The 22019-nt window shown below is 38.9% G+C and overlaps 1 protein-coding gene across 1 annotated transcript in view; it reads left to right on the top strand.

Annotated features, from left to right (window-relative positions):
* EIF2AK3 (eukaryotic translation initiation factor 2 alpha kinase 3) overlaps nucleotides 1-22019 on the top strand; it is a 45323-nt gene that overhangs the window by 21695 nt on the left and 1609 nt on the right. Inside the window, exons 3-16 of the mRNA XM_075752780.1 lie at nucleotides 749-943; nucleotides 2931-3061; nucleotides 5133-5367; nucleotides 5634-5796; nucleotides 7119-7256; nucleotides 7770-7892; nucleotides 8478-8698; nucleotides 9045-9157; nucleotides 10195-10317; nucleotides 11574-11723; nucleotides 12746-13511; nucleotides 18125-18292; nucleotides 18826-18927; nucleotides 21267-21329. Of these exons, the coding sequence (XP_075608895.1) occupies nucleotides 749-943; nucleotides 2931-3061; nucleotides 5133-5367; nucleotides 5634-5796; nucleotides 7119-7256; nucleotides 7770-7892; nucleotides 8478-8698; nucleotides 9045-9157; nucleotides 10195-10317; nucleotides 11574-11723; nucleotides 12746-13511; nucleotides 18125-18292; nucleotides 18826-18927; nucleotides 21267-21329 (2691 nt within the window). The remainder of the gene's footprint in view (nucleotides 1-748; nucleotides 944-2930; nucleotides 3062-5132; nucleotides 5368-5633; nucleotides 5797-7118; nucleotides 7257-7769; nucleotides 7893-8477; nucleotides 8699-9044; nucleotides 9158-10194; nucleotides 10318-11573; nucleotides 11724-12745; nucleotides 13512-18124; nucleotides 18293-18825; nucleotides 18928-21266; nucleotides 21330-22019) is intronic.

Here is a 22019-nt window from a genome sequence, read left to right as displayed (position 1 = left end):
TTTTTTTTTTTTTACTTGTGTGTTTAAGAAAAAGCCAGGCAAGTTTTAAAGGAACGATATACTTAAACATAAGAAATTCTGGGGAGGAGGAGTTAGATTTAACTGTCTGGAAATGCAAAGGTGAAACGTGAGCTCTTATCTCAATGATAATTGCACTCTCTGCTTTACAAGAGGATAGATATTCTGGCGTAGTCATTAATTGCAAAAGAGTTCACACAGAGCCTCAGCTTTTCTTTTAAAACCAATTTCAGTCTTCTGATCTAGAGAGAATGATTGATTCTGTGTTTAGGAGTGTACTAGCTCTGGAAAAAAACCACTGAAGTAGAACTTCACCTACAACGCCACTGTCTGGAAACTATCGCAAATAGTCTGCAAAACTTGCACTTTAACTAGTGACTGTCTCTTCAAGAATGCTTCTGCCCATATCATATTTTCTACAGTTTGGATGATTACTAATCTATCAACTAGTGGAGCTTTAAAATGTATTCCTTAAAGTGGAGAAGTGTCACACACTGAACCGTTTTTAACTAAGAGTAGTGGAATACGGATTTGATTTGAATGCCTGAAAGTTTTCTGCATTCAGTATAACTTTGAAAAATAAGACTTTGGGATACAAAACCATACAATAGGACACTGGAATATAATGGACTGTACTCTCTTGTACAGCATTTCTGTTTCCATTTGTGATCTTTGTGTTTTGATAAAATTGTGGTTAAACGGTAGCTAACCTTCAATTCAATTATTTCAGGTATTTGGAAATAAGATGATAATCCCTTCCTTGGATGGGGACCTTTTCCAGTGGGATCGGGATCGAGAGAGCATGGAAGCAGTTCCTTTCACAGTTGAATCTCTTCTTGAGTCATCCTACAAATTTGGCGAGGACGTTGTCTTAGTTGGGGGAAAGTCTTTGACGACCTATGGGCTGAGCTCATACTCAGGGAAGGTAAGAGCCTGAACAAGCTGCCTTGTGGATGTGTGTTTCAAGCGCTGTCTTGCAAATAGGTTGCTCTTGAGATACAAACTGCAGCACAGCTCAAATACGCAACTGCACGGCACAAAAGAGCAGAATCTGAGCTTCTTGGGCAACAAATGCAGTGGACTGGAGTAAGGCAAACAGCTGGTGCAGTTAGATGGTATGGCTGAGCCCCTCACTGCAATTTCCTCCTGCCTGTGAGCTCCTGCTGTATCCCCTGTGCTGGCTTTAACATTTGTCTCACCATTTGCTAAGCTGATTCAACTTGCTAACCCAATGGAAAACTGTTCATTTTTTGTTGGATTAGTTTTGTGCTGGGTTAGCTGTAGTCAGCTCAGCAAGGGGTCAGGGAGTGCCAGAGCCAGCACAAAGGAAGGGACCAGAGGTGAGTGAGTGGGAAAAAGAGGGATGACCCCTTTTTACCGAGCTGGGAGAAGAGTTCAGCTTTATCATATAGCTCTGCTTGAAGTAGACTTTGCTGTTCAGCTTGGTGCATATCAAAGAAGGCTTTAGGTGACACACTTTTTTCACAACTAATTTCAGATTTTTCACAATGAATGAGGGATAGCTGGTTGAAAACAGGTAAAACATTCAACATATGCAAAAGTTTAAGACTTGTAGTTGTTGTCAGTGAGTTTACTATCTCTTAGAAGAAGTTCTTACATATTAAAATCATATGCAAAAGTTAAGTTGAAAACTGCTTGCTATCTAACAAGTTCAGAAGGTATTTGTCTTCGAAATCCATTGGTTAAAAGTTGTATATTCTGAAAAAAACACAGAAGAAAAAAGGCTAGAAAAAGCACAGGAATTAATTGCATTATTCAGAGTCCTAGAATTGACACCCCTCTCCTTAATGTCAGATATCGTTAAAATGCTTGTAGATACTTTGTGTAGTGAAGAGCAGACATTTGCTAAATCAGAACCCTTGGTGCATTTTAAAACAAGTTAAAAAAATAGATTTAGTTTAAAAATTTTGAAAATTCAATGTTTGTTTTGCACAAAATCAGGTGTTTTTTGTGGTTTTTTTTTTTTTCATTTTGACCTTACATTTTAATGTAGAACACTTCTATGGCATGATGTAGAGTGATTGCTAGTGATAAAGTGCATAGACCCAAAATAAGAGTTCAAGAAATTATTTTGATTTCCTCATTGATAGTGGAGGGCACTGTACACCAACAGACTGCTCCTCCCCCAGTGTTCAGGAAGTGGAAATTTTGGGTTCTGCTTTGATTCCTGGCTTATGCTCACAGTAGCAAAGGTGCTTCATACAGGAAATAGCTCCTGACTCTTCCTCATTACGTTTGGGCAGTCTGTTGTCTGTTTGGCAGTATAATGTCAATTCAGACTTCCTGAAAGTGTGTGCAACTCCCTTTTCAAAATACAGTTGCCTGTATAATGCAAATTCTATTTGGCACTGGGACTGTTGCAAAGTCTGTGTGACTGTGAGAGTTAAATAAGATCATCTTTCCCCTTTAATAGTTACAAGGCAAAGGGGGAAGGCTCTGCACTATTTTATATAAAACAATAGTACTTCATTTGAAGTTAATAGAGTTATGCTGAGACAAATATGGCACGAAAGCAGAATTATGCTATGGATATTGTAGGAATGTTCTTTTGATGCCCATAGAAATAGTGGGAAAAGAGACTGCTAAGATTTCTTTCTGTTAGAAGTAGAAATATGTGCAAAATATAGTCAAAAAGTAGTCACAATAACCCAAACTGTAGACTTACAAGAATCTTTTGAAAATGCTAGTTCTGAAAAGCCCTTATCTCTTAAACCATACTTTTCAACATCCCTCAAGTTGAACATCTAAAACCACAGAGCTCCAAATCGCCTGCGAGCCAAAAACGTGTTGTAAGGATCATTAGCTTTGAATGTTTCTGTAGATTACATTTGTTTGTCTTGAAGCTCTTCAGAACTTCGAAGCACATGCGAGTCTCTTGCCTTGTCCCTTAGGTGAAGTACATCTGCTCAGCTATGGGCTGTCGCCGGTGGGATGACGATGAAACAGAACAGGAAGAGACACTTCTATTACACCGAACCCAGAAAACAGTCCGTGCTGTTGGACCACGCAGCGGCAATGAAAAGTGAGTGTATGAGTTGTTCAGAAACAGTCCGATCGAGATAAGTTCTTAATACATAATGTTTTAAGGATTTGACCTTCTTTTTACTCTCATTTAGACTAGGAATTGCAGAAGGGAGTTTAGATTGTTATCCAAAGGAATGCGCCAGACTGTTGGCTAGGATCTAACCCCTTTGCTCCTCAGTGCTTTTGAAAAATGTCTTGAACTTCAGTTTTATAGATGATTAGACAGAAAAGAGATGTGCACATATTTATTCCCTCTAAATCAAATGAAAGTTACTTTCCTTACCCTTACATACCTCCAAAGAGTTTGTCATTGCTGTACTGCACAAGGCAAATGCCACTAATGTTTGTTCCAACTGTTGATTTTTGGACAAAAGGAGACAGTTTAAAAGTCATCTTATGACCTACTGATTCACTTCTAAGTTCTTCACCTGCTCACGGTAACTGTCACTGGTTGATTGGGTTTTTTAATACTTGAGGACTTTAGCTTTCATTTTAAGTTGATATTTTTAAAATGGCTTCAGTCTTATTTTTTAAAAGTCCCATTCTTAAATATACTTTGTTTGTTTCATAACGTAGGTGGTCTGTTCTTTACAAGCTGTAGAAACCAATTCAGTCTGTGACTTTCCTAATGCTGTCACATTGAAGTTTTAATACATCAAGATTTCTATAAAAATACAGACATATTCTACTTTAAAAAAAACCAAAACAAAATCCACTTCATAAAATACAGGTTTAAAAAGCTGGTTGCCATACATAGATACAATAACTGCCCAACAGTTTAGTGGAGAACTAGTCATTCCCTGTTCCCCTGCTCCCTCTTCTGTTTGCAGCAGGATTTGACAGGTGGTGCATTGGTAGTGTATCAGAGGGAACCTAATTAGAACTCCGATAGATTAGCAGATCAGGTGTCTGAAAAGAGAAATCTTGGGTTCCATGGTTCTTGGAGACTGAGATTGGCAGGGAGAGGTATGCCATAAACCCATGCTTTTTCCTTTATACGTCTCTTTCAAAAACATACTATGACGTCTTGCGCGCAAAAATCCTCCTGTCTTTGTAGTCAGAAACAGAGGTGCTTTCCTGGTGACACGGTATGGATGCTATGGAGTTTACAGGATAGATCGGGGGTTTTAATCTAGAAAAAGAAAAACTTTTAATAAATCACTGAATATACAAAATGTGCTAAACTTTTACCATAAGGGTGTAAATATTTTAAGGACACACTTTGGGCTCCTGGTGGTTGCCACATTGGTCCTAAGAAAGGACCATACTGTTCAAACATACTGTTCAAGAAATTTTTTGCCCCTTTTGCTGTTCAAGACACAAACTTGCCATACTTTCCATCTGTGTCTTCTCTACAGCATTGGGCTACATCATGGAAAAAATAAAAGAATTATTTTTTCTCTTTCTGAAAATAATTTTCAGTTTCTGCCCTAATTTGTTGATTTACCAAAATTAAAGAGCTTTTGGCTATGCAAGACAACTCTGTGTTCCTTATACAGGTGTCTTTTTTTGCTCTTAACCTATGGGACATAAGCAGCCCTGGTTTCAAGAACCCATCAAAGAGATCCTATTAGGTTGTGTGTGTGATTAAAACAAAACAACAAAAAAAGCATTGTACCTCCCTCAGCTTGAAAATCTTATGTTTCAAACTAAATCCACTTTATTAATGAAGATAAATATGTCTTGTGTAGAATGCTGCTTCCTAAATGTTTATACTTGTTGCTTTCATCAGCTACATAACGTTTTCCTACTAAACAGACCCAGCTGTACTACTTGCTGATTTTAATTGCCCTCTCCATATACTAAACTTTTAATGCCATTGGCCCTACTTCACCAGCTGTTATCTCAACTCATCCTCTTGGACAAGATTTCTCAGTTTGTCTGGTTTGTATTCTGGATTAGCACTCCCCCTCCTGGTGCAGTTGTGTTCATCTGACAATCTGAGAGTTTACTGTGAAAATATGAGCCAAATATAGGTAATTCAGTTTAGGAATCTTCTGGATGGAGGATATGGGATTTCCTTGGAATACATAAGTTGTTTCTACAAAGTTTTTCTCTTTTTCTTTAAGGTGGAACTTCAGCGTTGGTCATTTTGAGCTGCGCTATGTCCCAGATATTGAAACTAGAGCGGGATATATTGAAAGCAATTTTAAATCAAATATGAACAAAGAAGAAACAAAAATTATTTCAGATGTGGATGAGCAGGAAGCTATGATGAAAGATACAGTGATAAAGGTCTCAGTAGCTGACTGGAAGGTGATGGCTTTTAACAAACGAGGAGGACACCTGGAATGGGAATACCAGGTAGGGGAAAAGATAAAATATTAAATGTTATAAAAGTAGAAGTTTTGCAGCATCATAGATGATGTCTTCCATCTTGGGTTTCAGATGCTGTCTTTGTAAAGAAACATATATCTGCTTGTAATATTTTTAACTGAAGTTCTGACTTTGAGCTGCTATATCTGTTAAATTCCTTGGTTTAGTTTTTGTAAGCACAGCGTTTAGCATTATTCTTATATAGTATTCAATTGATACAACATTAATTTTCCAGTTACCTCTCTCTCCTTCAGTTTTGCACTCCAATTGCTTCTGCATGGCTGGTTAAGGATGGCAAAGTAATTCCAATCAGTCTGTTTGATGACACAAGTTACACAGCAAACAATGAAGTATTGGAAGATGAAGAAGATCTTGTGGAAGCTGCCAGAGGGGCCACAGAATCCAGTGTCTATTTGGGTGAGACACAGACTGCAGCATTTCGTGTAGTAAACATTATTTTTTTTTTCCTCTGTTGAGGTTGTAGTAAAGCAGATCTTTCTGTACCGGTAGATTACAGTTAAGAGGAGCTGTAACATGTCCAGTCTGATATGCTGTGTAATGAAGGCTGTTAAATTTAACCCACATTGCTTTATAAAGCCCAAAAGTTAAGGTTTCACTAATGTATGTATCCCAGAAAGGCACCTTGACTTGATTTAAAGACTTTCAAAAGGTAGAGATGTGTTCTCATCTCTTCCTAGCCTACCCTGGTCATCTTTGTTGTCATTCAAAGTCATTCAGAGTTCTGTGTACCCATCTTAGAAATTGTGACAATTACAGAAGGTACAGTATTCCTTTTGGCTATGGCAAAATTAATATCTGTGACTGTTTAGCATAAAGATAAGATTTATTTTTTTTTTCCTCCTTTTTTCCCTTGTTCAAACCCAAAATGTTGCAAAACCATAAATCTTTTCCATTTTGATTCTGAAATGTTCACTGCTTTGTAGTTCAGTCCATTGGAGATGATTGAAAGTCTTGAAACTTTTAAAGATAGGTTTATAGCTAACAAGGCAGTCTTATTGCTCGGTAAGCAATAAGCAGTATCTCTCTCCAGCCCGCTAATTCGTCACATTCATTTTTCTTCCTCTACGCTGATTACAGTAACTCGCAATGAAGAAATTTCAGTTAAGGTTTTATGTGACTGAGTTTTCATCCAGCTGTCAGAATTCATTTGATGTGGTTAGTGACAATTTGAAATAGAGTGGCCCTAAGTACTCCTCCTTTTAAGCTGTCTGTCTCTGGGAAGTAAACATGCTTTGGTTTTCTAAGGCTTTGCCTTAACCTTTTTCTGTAAGTCTTTACACCTTGTAGCTTTCCTGTTAGTGGTTACACAGATAAAGATAACACTAGGAAGAAGCCGGATGGTTCCAGCCTTCCTGGTAATGGCTGTTGAGGAGTAATCTGTACCAGTGTTAACAAGGGTAGGAAGCTTGAAAGAAGCCTTACCTATGCAAAGCCTGAGCTGCTTTATAGCTCTTGAAAATTGTTGGCTTTTTTGTCTGTAGCCCCAGCTCTCCAACAGTGAAAATGAGATGTCCTGATCTCTTGCTTTTCTAGAACAGAGGGAACATATTACTTGATTTGATCCATCCTGGCAATCAGAGTCAGTATCTCAGATTCTCAGAATATAAAGAAATATGTTCAGAAATGTTTTTAACCACGTATTTTAACTGTGCAATTTTATTCTGGGAGCGAAGAGAACTAAATCTTAAGACTAATGTGCTCTCTGTTTTATTACTTAGGTATGTACAGGGGCCAGTTGTATCTTCAATCATCAGTCAGAATTTCTGAGAAATTCCCAACGAACCCAAAGGCTCTGGAATCCAGGAATGATAATGCAATTATTCCTCTTCCCAAAATCAAATGGAAGCCTTTAATCCGTAAGTAACAATTCAGAGTTTCATTTACCGTTTTAGCTCTGAAAAGACAGGACATCTTTCTGATTTCCGATGTTTCGAACTAGTCTAATGTTTCCAGCTGTAAACCGGTTCAGGAACTATCTCTATGCTTTGTTAATTGTTTAAATTTTTCTAATTAAATGTTTGATGTCTGCTTTCTTTTACTAAGGTTTTGACAGGGTCATTTTTAATAATGAAATGTTGGGTCTTCTAAATCAAATTGTTCAACAAAAAGAGGAAGACCTTTTTTGCAGTGATGAATATGAGTGAAATGACTTTTCCAAAACTAGGATTTTGGCAAGGGAGAGAGGTGTTAAGTAACTGTTTACCTTAAAATACCCTTCTTATTGTTTCCTTGCATTAATTTTGGTTCTCATGTTCTCGTCCGAGAGACATTTTCTAAGATTACGCCATTGGAGTTCTCATTAAATCAATACAAGAACAGAATTCTTATAACAGTTTAGCTCAGAAAAATGTGTCTTTTTCTATGCTTAGATTCTCCTTCCAGGACTCCAGTGTTGGTGGGGTCTGATGAGTTTGATAAGTGTCTCAGCAATGACAAGTATTCTCATGAAGAGTACAGTAATGGAGCACTTTCAGTTCTGCAGTATCCATATGGTAGGTAGAAGTTCCAAATAGCCAGGTTTACCCATTTATTCTCTGTGAAATTCAATTAAATGGCCATTAGTTTGATTTTAAATACATGTATATTTTGAACATTTAATGAACTAGGAAATTATTGCCTAACCTAGGATTTCCACATTGTGGTGTATGTACAGTTAGTGCCACACAAAGCACTTCAGAGTACCAGAAACTGCTACTGCAGAGGTATTGGGTGTGCTGCCATTGCCACTGATAGTTGGGCTGAGTGGAAAAAGCTTGTGAATTTTTTTTTTTTTTCAGAATTTGCTAACAGTGCTAAAGACTCAGCCTGGTGGTACAAAGTCTTCCATATGGAAGATACTCTGGTTTAAAGCTATCAGTGATCAGGCCTTCCAAAGTGGTAAACTTTGATGGGAGACCTAGTTGCCGTGGAGTCTGCAACCTTGATGAACTGAATTTGCTTATGTGCCATTTAAAATCATGGGACGTGCAAACAAAAATACCCTGTGTCTGTTGAGGAAACCTATTAATGAGAAGACAAAACTGCTTTGTAGTTGCCTACAAATAAACCTATGGCCTGTTTGTATCTTTTATACACAGATAATGGTTATTACTTACCATACTACAAGAGAGAGAGAAATAAACGTAGCACCCAGATCACTGTTAGATTTTTTGATGACACAAATTACAAGAACATTCGCAAAAAAGATCCTGTTCTTTTGCTTCATTGGTGGAAAGAAATTGTTGGCACCATTGTATTTTGCATTGTGGCCACAACTTTTATTGTACGCAAACTTTTCCATCCTCATCCTTACAGCAGAGTAAGTATATTTTTCTGAATCGTGAATACAGAAGGTATTATTCTAGCCTTTCCTTTTGGTTTTGAGTCTGCAATGAGTAGTATTAATAAGTTAATAACTAATGAGATAACAAAATCAAAAGCCTAAATTTATTATTTAATCTGTCTGTGAAGGCTGTCAGCTGCCATGTACAATTTGTTTAACTGCTTCAGCAGTCAGATTAGACTGTTTCAACCAGATCTGATGTCTTTGGAGATATTTATACTGAAGTTACTTAATGCCATATCTAGGGGTACAAACTGTCTCAAGTACATGAGGAGTTGATTTTGTTTGTTTGTTTTGTTCTTGTTTTGGTAACCCTTGTTAGCTGCGGAAGGAATCTGAAACACAGTGTCAGACTGATAGTAAATATGAGCCCACTTGTGGAGATGTTAAAGACACCAGCTGGAGTGACGTCAAAAACTCTGGATATGTGTCAAGGTGAGCTCAGTTCAGCACAATATGTACAGGCTTTTAGTCAAGGTGACAACTAATGCTACAGGGAAGAAAGAGTACGTGTTCTTGTTCTTACCTACCCAAATCCTAGTCCTCTGAATTTGCAGGATAGTCAGCAACTGACACAAAGAACCCTGTCAACCCATTACTGATGGGAGATTGCAGTTATGATTAGTCTGAGCAATCCTGGAAAGTCTACAGGATACCTGTGATCAGGAATGTTGCACTCATATTTTCAGCTGATAAGTGAAATGGAAGATTGATTCTTGAAGTTCTTAATCAGCCTTTACTCCCTCTGTTTCTGTGTTTATGGGTTAAAGCAGGGAAAGGCGATTGCAGATGTAAACAGATGATATTTTATGTAGTCTGCAGAATAAGTGGACCTTTGTTGCTGTTATGAAGGAGTTAGTTAAGACAGAAGGATGTATAGGGGCATGTCATGATACTCTGGAGAAAATGTGACCGTTTCCTGTGCATGTATAACTCACTGAAAGTAAGAACTGGAGTATTTAAAATGAGGAAGAATAAGAAAGGTAGTGAGATTTAAGAACAGTGATGTTTTGGAAGGGATGCTTAGAAGGACTAGTTGCAGAAATAGTTATTTGGGGTGGGGTTAAAGGCAAATCATCATTTAGAAAATACTTAGCCGTCACCACCTAGTTTGGGTATAGAAACTTAGGTTAGATTCCCATGGTCCATGACCCAGTAAGCATGCAACCTGATATTCTGAAAAGCTTCTTCAGTTTGTCATGTGCATGCATAACGTGTCTTGCTGGGTTGTGATAGACACTGAATAAATGCATAATCAGCAACTGTCCATTTCATAAATAGGTAACAGTCTGACTGCCTCAGTGGGTGAGCAGGGAAAAAAAAGACAAGAAATGCTTCAAGTTCTTCAGCATATTTTGCCTGTACAGAAATATTTTAATCATAAATGACTGTATTTTTCTATCTTTACTAATGCGTTCTTCTCTATCTTCTTTCCATTCTTCTGTCCCTTCCTCACACCCTTCTCCTCCCAGATACCTGACAGATTTTGAACCAATTCAGTGTCTGGGCCGTGGAGGTTTTGGAGTAGTTTTTGAAGCCAGAAATAAAGTGGACGACTGCAACTATGCTATCAAAAGGATCCGTTTACCTAACAGGTAATGAATGAGTTTGTTGAGATACAGAAGTAATGAATGAAAGGTGGGATCCCATCCTGCACTGAACCATCTGTTCCTGAACTGATTTCTCAGCTGTTATGTTATAGTGAATGACATACTTTTTAATGGGGGGGTCTGACTTAGTTTTGGCATCAAGCATTTGGCATGTGTAATCACAGCAGAAGGGTGACCTGCTTGGCTAAAAACTTGCATAGCAGGAGCCTTGTGAGGATGCTGCAGCTACATGGGAACTCCTTTGATTTCCTTGATGAATAGAGCCTTTGATAACAGGACCAGTTATTTGTAGCACTGTTAATTTGCTTCTCTCCTTCCTCTCCTTACCTTTCCTACTCCACCTTCTCTTTCTTTTCTTTTTCCCTCACCAGCTTTTCTGACTCCATTTGTCCATTTGTTTCATTTTCTGGTCCCACAACCCCTACCTTTTCTTTCAGTCATAGGTGGTCAAGCCATGCTGCTGAATTACCCTACACAGAGCTTGCAGCAGTTCCTTTTAGTGGGAGATGGGAGACACTGCTTCTGGAAATCTCAAGTTAGAACAGCAACAGGCAGGCCAGTAGAGGGAGGGGGTAAAGCTATGAAATCTAGAATTACTATTTTTTTGAATGTGTTAAATAAGCGTGACTAAGATTAAAGTTTTTGTTCAGAAATTTAAGGTAGCCTAAATTCTTCTTTTCCAAGCATATTCAAACCCATTAAATAAAACCATCTGACTTCATATGATCCAGTTACAGTCTTATGAAAAGAGATTATTTACTTCAGTAAGACAGCAGGCTATCTGCTTTCCTCTTCATAGAACGGAGGTAGTCTTTATGCAGTCTCCTGATGTTATGCCAGTTAAAAAAGAAATACTAAGGTATTACTGTCTGTCTTCTTTTGTGTCAGTGTCTTCTACATCCCTGTAGAATATTGCTGTTTAGTGGTCTTTTTTCTATCCATGTCAACAGTTGAGAACAAGATGAGCCTTTTCTTCTCAGTTTTGATGCCTATAATTATTTGAAAAGGGGTGACTAAATACTTGGCCGTTATGAGCACATACTGCTCCCCCACACTTCTAACCTAAAGGAGTTACTCTGGGGAATTTAAGACGTATCTGTCTTTTGGTGTGAAGAGCAATACTACTGGCTTGGTTTATACTGGAGTAGCTTTGATTAAATTCCTTTGCAGAAATGTCTATGGTGTGCTGTTGCTTTATGTGACCGTGTCTCTGTTTTTCTTTTCCTCACCCCAAATCCTAGGGACCTGGCCCGTGAAAAGGTGATGCGGGAAGTCAAGGCGTTAGCTAAACTGGAGCATCCAGGTATTGTTCGATATTTCAACGCGTGGCTGGAAGCTCCACCTGAGAGATGGCAGGAAAAGATGGATGAACAGTGGTTAAAAGATGAAAGGTAACTTGCGGCTTTTTTAACAGTCGAAGTTGAGGTTGTACATTAACAGAACTGGAGAATTGGTAGATGATCCAGGAAGATGGAGAGACTATGTAGGAAAGAGTTATTAACTTAGCCCATCAACTTCTCAGATGAACAAGGTACAAATATAACACGTTGTTCCATAGCGTCTCTCAATTTTGGGGTCCTCTGTTATGTTAAAGTCCTTCTTTCAGCTTAGGAAACATTCTGTAGTTCATAACTTCTGTAATTGAATCTATGGGTGGTTGGAAGGTTGGAACATTGCTGCTGTGATTCAATTTTTAAACATCTTTCTTTTTTGGCATCTCTGTCCTCTTTGTTCCTTTCTGTTGCTTTCCTCCTCTTTGTTGTCTTGGTTTAGATAGATCTGATTCAGTACTCCAATGGTTCAATGAATTTATTTTAGCATAAATCTGTGAGGGATAATCAGTGGCGATTTATAAAGCTTGGTAGAAGTAGGTTAAAAATGGAAAATTAGATAAAGGAGTTGGGGGATGTTGAGAGAAAGGAAAAAGTGGGTGTATGTTAGCATTTAAAGAATGAGTCCTAATACAAGACTATTTAGCAGTCTCATAATAGCATCTTAACGTGCCTAACAATTTTTAGAATACAGCGACCTTTATATTTCAGGCAACAAATTAATATTTCACAGCTGTAATTCTTCCAATGCACTTTAAATAGTCATTGCAATGCATGTTTTAAAGGATTGAATTTTTTCGAGCTGAAGATGAGCCTGATTGCACATTGGGAATCCAGGCAGTAGAGCTTGCTAAATTTTCCTTTATCAACATTCTTTTCTCAATGAGAAGACATTATCCTCGCTAAGAAAAATGGATGCTAAATTCTGGTTGTTAGCGATTCCCACACTTGGGTAGTTATTTACCGCTATGGTATGATGCTGTGTTCTTGGAGGTAGCAGTTGTTAAAACCTGGGCTTCTAAAAATGCGTTTCTAGTGGAATGAAGTTCTGTAGTACTGATCTCTCAATTTTGTTCTTCTAGCACTGACTGGCCACTCAGTTCTCCCAGTCCGATGGACGTCCCATCATTTAAGATCAGAACAGAGCCATTTTCTACAAAGGAGAACATCGAAGTTATTGCCACTTCCTCAGAGAGGGTAAGGTCCGTGGGAATACCCTGTGGTCAGTCCGATTCATCTGGAAGCCAGTTTTCTCCTCTGGAATTTTCTGCCACAGACAACAGGGACTTACACGAGTCAGAAGATCCACTATTAAACCTTCAGGACAGTGTCCTTACAGGCTGTGATGCAGAAGACAGTACTATCAACAACAATGAGCTGGGTCACTCCTTGGAAATTTGTCTTCCAGCTGTTCCCATTGTACACTTGAGGGAAGGGACCTCCTCTTCTATTGTGTTTGAGGATTCTGGTTGCGGAAATGCTTCAAGTAAGGAAGATAAAATTGATGTTTCACGTGATGAAAGTCTCTCTAAGGAGAAGGCAAAAAGTACAAAGGAATCAGATAAGAAATCTGCTTCAGGAAGTCCCCTCTCTGTTTCTCCACCAAGGCCAACAAGTTTAAGCCTGGACCTTTCTAAAAATATTACAGAAAAAGTCAAGCCCACCTCTCCAAAGGTGTACCTTTACATCCAGATGCAGCTCTGCCGGAAAGAGAACCTTAAAGACTGGATGAGCAGAAGATGCATGATAGAGGAGAGGGAAAGGACAGAGTGTCTGCAGATATTTCTGCAGATAGCTGAAGCGGTTGACTTTCTACATAGCAAAGGATTGATGCACAGGGATCTCAAGGTTTGTATTCATAGGGTAGTGTAGAAAATGTTGGGGATTTTTTTAAGCTATTGGCATGATCATCGCTGAATGCCTAAACTTTCCAAATTCTGGTTGTAACTGGTTATTTCACTGGCTGCATCCCATAGGCAAAAGTTTTCTGGTTTAGTACTGTGAGATTATCTTTGGAGCTATCACCTGTGCCCAAAGGATCATCCAGAAATCTCTGGTGCTGCAAAATTCCTGAAACACGTGGACTGACTCAAATGACATCACAGGCTAGCAGTCCTCCTTTGCTTTACAAATTCAGCTATCAGCAATTCCAAATTTGACTGCTCCTAATACAGCAGTGCCAGGCTGTTTAGCTTCGTGCCAAGTTCTGATTTAAACTGACAGATCATGAGTGTGTGGATACAGGTAAAATTTTTTTTGTATTTGGGAGTAATACGGCACTGGAGATAAATCCTGCTAAAATGATTGACTTTTATCAGTGACGTCAGCATGGGCATTACAAAAAGCTGAGTTAACAATAAAAGCTGAGTGTACAATAATCTGGAGGTGCGGTACTCCAGGAAGTAAACGTTAATCATTCATTATTGTAATTGAAGTCTTTCTTACAGCGAGACATCTTGTATCTGGCACAGCTCTGCTGCATTTGTTTTATGGCATTTTTAGTTCAGGTTCTTTATACAGGGTTGTTCATTGCTGAGCCGTGTGGCAAAGCAAGCTAATTTGGAACCTGTTCTACCGTTTCAAGTAAATCAGATAATTCTGGTATTTTCCTCCTTCTTTCTATAGTAATACTGCATAAAAGCAGCAGTGTTATTCCTGGTTAGAGAAAGTAAAAATTAAGTATTACTGCTCTAGGTTTGAAAGGTAAAATGTCCTGGAGTTGAATTCTGAGTCAATGCCAACTGGCATAACGCAACTTTCTGAAGGATTCATAATCGGTAACATCTGATCAAACATCCAGTCAGTTAAGACTGGGCAAGGTGGTTTTTACCTCTGGCGTTTAACGTAACTGAAGTCAGGAATAACTTTTTGTAGCTTGTCTTTCATTTTGTTTCTGATCCTATGTTAGTGCCTAATCTTGCTGGAACTTCTAGCACTGGAAGTGTCATTATGTGTTACCAAATACCAGAATTTAACTGAAGAGCCCAGCTGAAAATAGTCTTATTATTATAAGCTCTGAGAAACGGATTGCTTTTGCCAAATGGTGGAGAGGCAGTTCCTGTTTCTCTTTGCTTAATTGAGGAGATGTTAGTACTTACCTCAGTGGAGTAAATACTGAAATGATGTAGCTTCTCAGATGGTAATAATTTGGTATCAGTAGAAACAAAAGGTAAAAATGCCATCTCATATGTGGCAATAAAAGGGATTCAAATTCAGTAATGCTGAAATGATACGTCAAAGTTAGGAAAACTCATGAACCCATCCAAGTATTTTCTTTCCCCATCAGCCTTAAGCAATTACCTTGAACCAGTTATCTGAAACATCTTGAGTGCTTGAGAAACTGACCAGAAAAGTAATTAAATCCCTCTACTAATATGTTGCTAGACATGTTAATTAATAAACTTTCTTAACAATACTGTCAGTTGTAACTCTATGCAGTCTTCACTGAGATCACTGTTGAGTAAAGCTTATGTAGATCTTCACTTAAAGCTGTATTAGTCTTAATCAGCGGTTGTGTAGCGTTTCGGTGGAACATCTTAAAAATTTGATGTTGGCAGCAATTTGAACAAGATGTTTTATTTTGTTTACTTGGTATAAACAACTTGGAAAGGCTCTCCCTGAACAAGTAACTTCCCGCTTCAGAAAACTTCCCATGCATGTATAGATGTTATTCTTGGATCCTGGAAGTTTATTTGTCTGTTATGTGTTAATTTGGTAAAAACAACAGCCAGTATATTTATTTTTTTCTATAGTTTTCAGAAGCTCCTTGAAGCTGATCTCACCTAATTATGTAATTTCCCCAAGAGATTGGTCATGCAAGCCTAAGTTCATGCCGGCACTAATAGGCAAATAACCTGCAAAGCTGTTTTCTCTTTGCTAGAGGCAAAGCTAGCTGATAGCAGAGGCCAGTTCTTGCTCTCATTGGCACCAACAAAAACTCATTGACCTATGAAAATAAGTTTGTATGCATGCATAGTAAAAGATTCAAGAAGATTTTTTTAAATATTTAAATTAACAGTGGACATTGAGATACGTTAATTAGGCTCTTACTAATCAGAGATACCGTAATGACAAGATGGCAGGAATTCAGGTGGGCAAGTGAATAGGTCACAGTTCAAATTCTTCAGGGAAAAAAAGTACAGAAACAGAATTCTGTCAAGTGAATTTACTGTTATTCCCAGGATAAGCTGTCAATCATGCTTGACAGCTCAAAAGAAATTAGGAGTTTCACAGAACTGCAAGAACAGTAGTGATAGTGACAGGACAAGAGGGAATGGCCTTAAGCTGAAGGAGGGGAGATTTAGATGAGATATTAGGAAGAAATTCTCCCCTGTGAGGGCGGTGAGGCACTGGCACAGGTTGCCCAGAGAAGCTGTGGCTGCCCCTGGCTCCCTGGCAGTGTTCAAGGCCAGGTTGGATGGGGCTTTGGGCAACCTGGGCTAGTGGAGGGTGTCCCTGCCCGTGGCAGGGGAGTGGAACTGGATGGGCTTTGAGGTCTCTTCCAACCCAAACCATTCTGCAATTCTACGATAACAGTCTTAGATGCATTTTGTAGTGTTAATTGAATTAAACAGGAGTCTTCCAGATGTGAGTAGCTTATTCATATCTATGACAAAATGGAGATTCTCATTCTGATTGAAGAGTCTGGAGAGAAATTTCTTTATCCAGGTGGCAAGATAACTAAACTAAAGGGCGTTGTATTCTTCTGATTTAAATCAAAACCCTGTGCATCTGCCTTAGACTTCCTCTTTCTGTGTGTGGTCTTTATGGCTTATTTTTGCTAGCAGTTTGCAATAGCAGAGAGTCCATTCTCCTTAATTTGTAGAAACTATATGCCAGCCCATTCAGAGACAATCTGTTTTCAGCCAGAGAAGTGCAAGAAATAAAACTTTCTCTTAAGAGTTTTGCTCTGTGAAGCAAGACAGATCTTGTTGACCTTTTGTGTGTTTGTTGGAGGAGGAAAGGAATGGAGATCAGGGCAATGGGATACAAATCCCTAATGGAGACGCTTGTGCCTTCAGCATTAAAATTCTGTTATAAAGATTTTTGACAATATGGGTGTGCAGTCAGAGGGTAGGTGCCCTATATATGCTTCAGAGAGAGCCTGGAGACTCTATGGGTTTACAGGGTAGTAGCTTTTGTGCACTAAATGAGCTGTGACTCCGAAGGGCATGGCATTCATTACAGGAAAATATAGCGGGAGATAAGACCTGGCACAGAAAGCAGTTTTAGAGGCAGGATGTGGGCACTGTGGAACTAACAAGTTGTATCTATTTCTGTAGTGCTTATCTCAAAGCTGTCCGTTGCTTAAAAAAACAAGAAGTCTTTTTTCTGTCTCGTTTCTCTCTTGCACAGAGTGGGTTTGTCTTTAACTGAGGGAGTTGGATGGACTTTGAGATAGGACAGCTTTGTAGTCCTTTAATCTTGTGGAAAAATATTGCCCTGTATCTGTCTGCCGCCTCCTGTTCCAGGGTTTATGTCAACAAAGCGTCAACCATGTTCTCTCAACCCTGAAGGTCCAAGAGCTTGCCCAGCACCACCTGCCTCTTTACCACGCCGCAACCCTTTCCCCGTACATAATCCTTCTGCTTCTTTCCCTTTGCAGAAGCACTCTGCTCTGCCCCCCAAAATTTGTGTCTGACTTAATTTGTAACCAAGGTGGACCGGTCATGTTTCAGAGAAATAACCATTTATTTGGCATGGGCTGTTCTATTAGCCAGAATGCAAATCTCTTAAGAAACCATCTGAGATACATACCATTAGCAAGGGGGCATCTCCGTTCCAGTCTCTTTTATCAGTAGATGAAGCCAAGGATGGTGTTACCTGGCAAACAAGCTAAAGGAGAGCTACACCAGATCATCACCATGGCTGCTGTTGTGAATTGCAAAGTTCTTAAGCTTCTATCAAAAATAAAATTTTAATTCTGTTATGCAAACAGCTATTCCCACGGTTAAACCTGCACAGTACCAACTGAAAGGCAGACCTTGATCCCAGGCTTCCACTGTATCTATAATTTAACATTAAGATGAGGTGCTATGTGCTGGGTAATGATAAGGTGAACGAGTTTAGCACTCGGAGATTAGAATAAAAAAGACTGCAAGTCAGAACTCCAGCATCTGGTGTGAATTTGCCGTGTGGTGAAGAGTTGGATAACTTACCTGTGTTGTTCCCAACAGCTGTTGACTTTTATGTGTATTACTCAGCAGACCTACATAGCGCTAGTAAACTTCTACTGGACAACAAGAAATGAGCAGTCTGAGTTTCGGGAAGGGAGCCTAGTTAATAGCAGGAGTAATTCCTTTTTCCAGATTCATAGCTGGTTCTACCAACCTGTTTAATGAGCATTTTTAGTTTTGACATCATGGCTTATCTGAACTAGAACAAAATGTTCTATCTACTGAAACACAGACACTTGTTTATTACTTACATATTTTTTTCTTTTCACCTGTTTGTTTTCTTAGCCTTCCAATATATTTTTCACAATGGATGACATAGTAAAAGTTGGGGATTTTGGACTGGTAACTGCTATGGACCAAGACGAGGAGGAGGAATCAGTACTTACCCCAATGCCAGCTTACGCCAGGCACACAGGACAAGTAGGGACCAAACTCTACATGAGCCCAGAACAGGTTTGTGCTCTCTGCTCTAAAGCACTATCTGGCAGTGCCTGGAAGACATTTGAATTCTTGGGAGCTCAAAGATCAGGCACTCTCTAGTAAATTGTTGCAATCAATTTACTTAAATTCTTTCTCATCAAAGTAGAGTTTTGAGCTAAACTGAATTCCAAAATTAGTATTTTAATATATATTTATTATAGCAAAACATAGTTAATGATTGTACTTAGATGCATTCATTTATCTTGCTTTTAATGTAGTAGAAAACTGTATAATATTCAAGTTAATTGAACAAGGACACACTATTGTGCATGAAGTTTAAGTTGAAACATTTTGCTTTGCAGTTGGGCTTGCAAAGAGGAGTTGATGATCAGGACCTTACCACCTCTGCTCATTTGATGAAGTTTGTCAATGTGCTGGTCCTGTAGTTTTCAGCTCTGCACAGGGCTAATCACTTCCATATGTTGATTTGAAAGAGAGTTGTTTCTGTTGTACGTAATTACATACAGTGAGTAGCTTGATTGACCAAACTAATTTTGAATTTTCAGATCTGTGGGAACACCTATTCGCACAAAGTGGATATCTTTTCTTTGGGACTGATTCTCTTTGAGCTGCTTTACCCTTTCAGCACACAGATGGAGAGGGTCAGGGTATGTATGGTATTGGATTATCCTCAGTTTGATCATTTGTTTAAAATAGCTACTCGCTTGGTGGAACACTTGCAATAGGTTCTTCTCAGTTTTGAAAAAGCTTTGTAATTAGGAGCACAACTTCTTTATCGCCCTTGTACAGACCCTCTGAATCATTGAAAATAAATTGCAGTCGTCTTAATGTGTGCAGTTGAATTGAGGCCTTAATTTCTTTACAAAGCTCCTCTGTTGTGAAGCCAAGTAAGAGAAACTATTGAACTAGGATATCCAAGAACTCAAGCAACAAATATAGCTTGTGACTTTAAGCCTACAAGCTTATTTTTCATTCAAGAATTGGAACCATGCAGTGCATTTTTATCATTTCTTCCTTCCCATGCATCTGCAGTGCTTTTTCACCCAAAGCACTTAGTGAAAAATTGCTGTTCCTTTTCCTATAGTAAGTCTTAGCTGTGAGTCTCACTCAGCCTCAAGCACAATCTTCCCGGTAACTGATGACCTTCATGGCATCAAATGTGAATTTGGGAGATTTGATGGTGCATTGCAACTCTTCCTTGCTGTTAAAAGGCATGTGAGATCTATCTTGTTCAGGAGCAAGTTCATAGAGAACAGGGGCTACAGCCAGAAAGGTTTTCCTGTTGTACATGGTGACCAGCGACCTATGCAGGAAAGAAAGAGTCGTTACAACCTTTATCATTAATGCGTGTTTCGGGGGTTAAATTCTCATGTGGAGATGAGTTGGTTTTTAGCAGAGACATAAGCGGTTTGAACCATACCATGAATGCAGCTTGACTGAATGCTTCATCTATGCTGGTGTTGTATTCTCTTGCTTAAAATGCTCTGGCTTTTTATGGTACAAAAGAGCATAGTCTAGAGGAGGAATGACAGTGCTTAATTTGAACCCCTTGCACTGAAACCAATTTCAGTTTCCCTAAGTAAAATCAGTTTTACTGAGACACATACCCGATAAAGAGCTATCCTGATTCTCAGGATCTCCTGCAGCAGTAGTTAAGAGCTTTGCCTTTCCAGTTTCTGTCCTGAGTATAGAAGCAAAGCAAGGAATTGGAATGAATCCTAAATTGCATCTAACTGTGATGTTTTACTTCATAAGAGGGTAAAAAGAGTGCCCTAACTTCCCATGATTTCGCTGTGATTCCACTCTTTTTGATAAAACCAAGAAGAAACCCTCACCCCTTCATTGTCAAGTACTGGAGTTCACCTACTTTAGTGGTGGTAACAACTCTTCAGAGTTGTTACGCTGAAGTTTTCAGCTGGCATCGGCCAAGCATTAGCACTGCTTGCTGAAGCAAAATTAGCTCTGCCTGACCAGGTAGCCCAGCAAATTCTAGGAATCGGTGAGAAAGGGCTGGAAAAATCCCCAGAGGTGGAGTGTGAGACTTGTCTCTGTCTCAAGCTGTTAGTCTGTGGCACTGCAATTTATTTCCAAATTAAACATTTGACAACAGATCACTAAATGCAGACTGAATTGGTAGAGAAGGAGAACAATCTTTTGAAGCATTTTATTGTCATAACACTCAGTTCTCTTGAACAGGAGTTTGACTGTTGCACATCACTATTAACTGCTCAGTTAATACTTTCAGTGGAGCAATAGTGAATTGAATTTTAACTTCAGAACTCTTATATTTTATGTTCAAACTTTTGTAAAAGGAGATCCTTCCTAAAAGAAATTAAGTGCTAAATATTGCCCTTCTGCATTAAAACCATGCTAAAGTGGGTCACGGGTTGCTGGCAAGTACAGAACTTAAATTCATAGGGTAGCCTGCTGCAAATAATTCTGTGGCTGAACATGGGAAAATGACTGTCAGTAGATGGAGCCAATGTCCTTGTTATGGAAGAAGCACTGAAAGAGACCAATACGCAACGTGAACTGCTTTCAAAACAGCTGATAAGTCTGCTCGTTAGTCCATAAACGTTAAATAAAGACTAGTGCTTATGTTGTTAAGACAGAGACAGTCATTTCAAGTGTCTTGATACTGGTGTAGGTGATCTCGGGGATTTTGGGTAGTGCACGGATTTGTTGACTGTGTTAAGCCAACGTGAGAAAGTACAAGCTTGTGCATCTGGCCGGTTTAAAACCGCAGAGATCAGAATTCTTGTACCATGATGCCTATTGCAGGCTGCGTACCCAGGGAAGCAGCAACATGCCCATCTAAGTATGTTGTAATTTTTAACCACTAAAGCAAGACTTTAAACCAAGGTGGTTTTTTTCCATCAGGCTGATTTGTTTCCATAGTTTGCATATTTTTTGAAGAATAATAGAGTAATGCTACTGAAGAGTGGTATCTTGAAAAAGTTACATGTTTTTCGTAATATTTTTGCAGACCTTAAGCGATGTTAGAAATTTGAAGTTTCCACCGTTGTTCACTCAGAAATATGCACAAGAGGTAAGTATATCTGATGCTATTAATTGTAGCTTTTTCTTTAATAATTGTAGCTTTTTTCCTTGGCTTTCCAATTTCTTTGCAGGTAAAAATAAAAAAAAAAAGTTTTTGTGTTATTAAGATGCATTTCTCTAGCCCTGTACTTTTCTACATTTCAAAGCTATAGCATTATGATACTTTGGATGATACTTTTGTCACACAGTTTACCTTCAGTAACTACAATATTGTCTGACTTACCTTTGTCACTTGCTGTCATTCATGGTGTGTGCATCCTGACACGATTTCTTGCCACGAATCCATATTCACGAAGAGAAAGTGCAGAGTTCTAGACAGGTACAGGCAGACTTGCAGGCAGCACCATGGCTCTATGGGATCTCACACCAGGAACTAGATCTCTCAAGTGGGAAACCCTCTGAGGAAATTGCTCTGTGTTCTTATCAGTCAGATCCGTAGTGATATGGTTGCAGATGAAAGAGGAGGTGATGTACAAAACCTCTCCAATAAAAAGCTGAGATGCTTTCAGGTGTTCATGGTAGCTTCAGACCAGCAGCTAAAGGAGACTAGCCTTTTGCCTGGGGGAATGTGATGTGCTGTGCTCAGCTGGAGCAGGGTACTAATTCTGATTAAATTTGAGACATATTCAAGCTACCTGTATATTTACAGGAAAACCTCTAATTGGCCATGAAAAATCTC

Source organism: Balearica regulorum, chromosome 4, assembly GCF_011004875.1.
Source record: "Balearica regulorum gibbericeps isolate bBalReg1 chromosome 4, bBalReg1.pri, whole genome shotgun sequence".
Lineage (NCBI taxonomy): Eukaryota > Metazoa > Chordata > Aves > Gruiformes > Gruidae > Balearica > Balearica regulorum.
The sequence above is the reverse complement of the archived record's forward strand: the minus strand, read 5'-3'. Positions and strand labels throughout refer to the sequence as shown.